General features: G+C 41.1%; 1 protein-coding gene across 1 annotated transcript in view; it reads right to left on the reverse strand.

The window, feature by feature from the left end:
• The window catches only part of LOC101291436 (BEL1-like homeodomain protein 4-like), a 6,106-nt gene that overhangs the window by 1,718 nt on the left and 3,494 nt on the right, over nucleotides 1-894 (reverse strand). Inside the window, exon 3 of the mRNA XM_004300536.1 lies at nucleotides 466-526. Within this exon, the coding sequence (XP_004300584.1) occupies nucleotides 466-526 (61 nt within the window). The remainder of the gene's footprint in view (nucleotides 1-465; nucleotides 527-894) is intronic.

The following is an 894-nucleotide window of genomic DNA, read 5'->3' on the forward strand; positions in this document are numbered from 1 at the left end:
GAGAGAGAGAGAGATTCAAAGCTGCAAACTCTCATGTCTCATCTCTGCTATCAGTGCTATGTACTTTGCATGGCACAGCTCTTTTATTATTGTCTGTGGGGTTTCGCTTCACGCTGTTATCAGAATTTATGTCAAGGAGTAATTTAAAGAATCCAAAGTTTATGAACAAAGATAAAGAAGAACGGAAAGGACATGCGCTGGGGCAGCAAAAACACATTGTCTTTCTCTCCCAGCCAGCAGAAAAGCCTCGATCGAGAAGAACCAGAGAAATACATATAATCCAAAAACATTGTTAACTGCTGGTCCCTTCCTTCCTTCTCATCACTCGCGGCTTCATCTCTCTCTCACTGTATATATTATATGTGTGTGTGTGTATTTCTGCGTGTATATATGAAGCTAGCAAGGTAGAGATGGATCGAGACAAGTATAGAGAGAAAGAGATAGAGTGAAAGAGAGAGGACCAACCTGGTTTCTGGAGAGACCAGTCTGTCGTGCCAACAGATGCTTATCTGCATCGCTTGGGTACCTGAGAAAGAGACCACAAGAGAAAATGACATTAGAGTCCTTGCCCCCTTAATCGTATAAAGCTATTTGGTACCCTCTATGCTGCTGGCCTTGGTCTATAACTCTATATATCAGATGTTATTATTGCCTAAGCTTCAAACTTTTTCTTCATTTGCTATCTCTGCATGGGCGTGAGAATCTAAGAAACGATAGCAAGAAAGATCTCAGAAACGCAGAAGGTAGCAGACTAGTACTGTACAAAGCTACAAATTTTTTTCACTCATAGCTCTCTGGTCACTAGTCCCCTTAATACTACAAGGTTTTCTTTTTTCTGATATTTATACATGCATGGTTTAAATAAATGCACTATTTCCACACCACCCCCCCCCC

Source organism: Fragaria vesca, linkage group LG5, assembly GCF_000184155.1.
Source record: "Fragaria vesca subsp. vesca linkage group LG5, FraVesHawaii_1.0, whole genome shotgun sequence".
In the NCBI taxonomy this organism is placed as follows: Eukaryota; Viridiplantae; Streptophyta; class Magnoliopsida; order Rosales; family Rosaceae; genus Fragaria; species Fragaria vesca.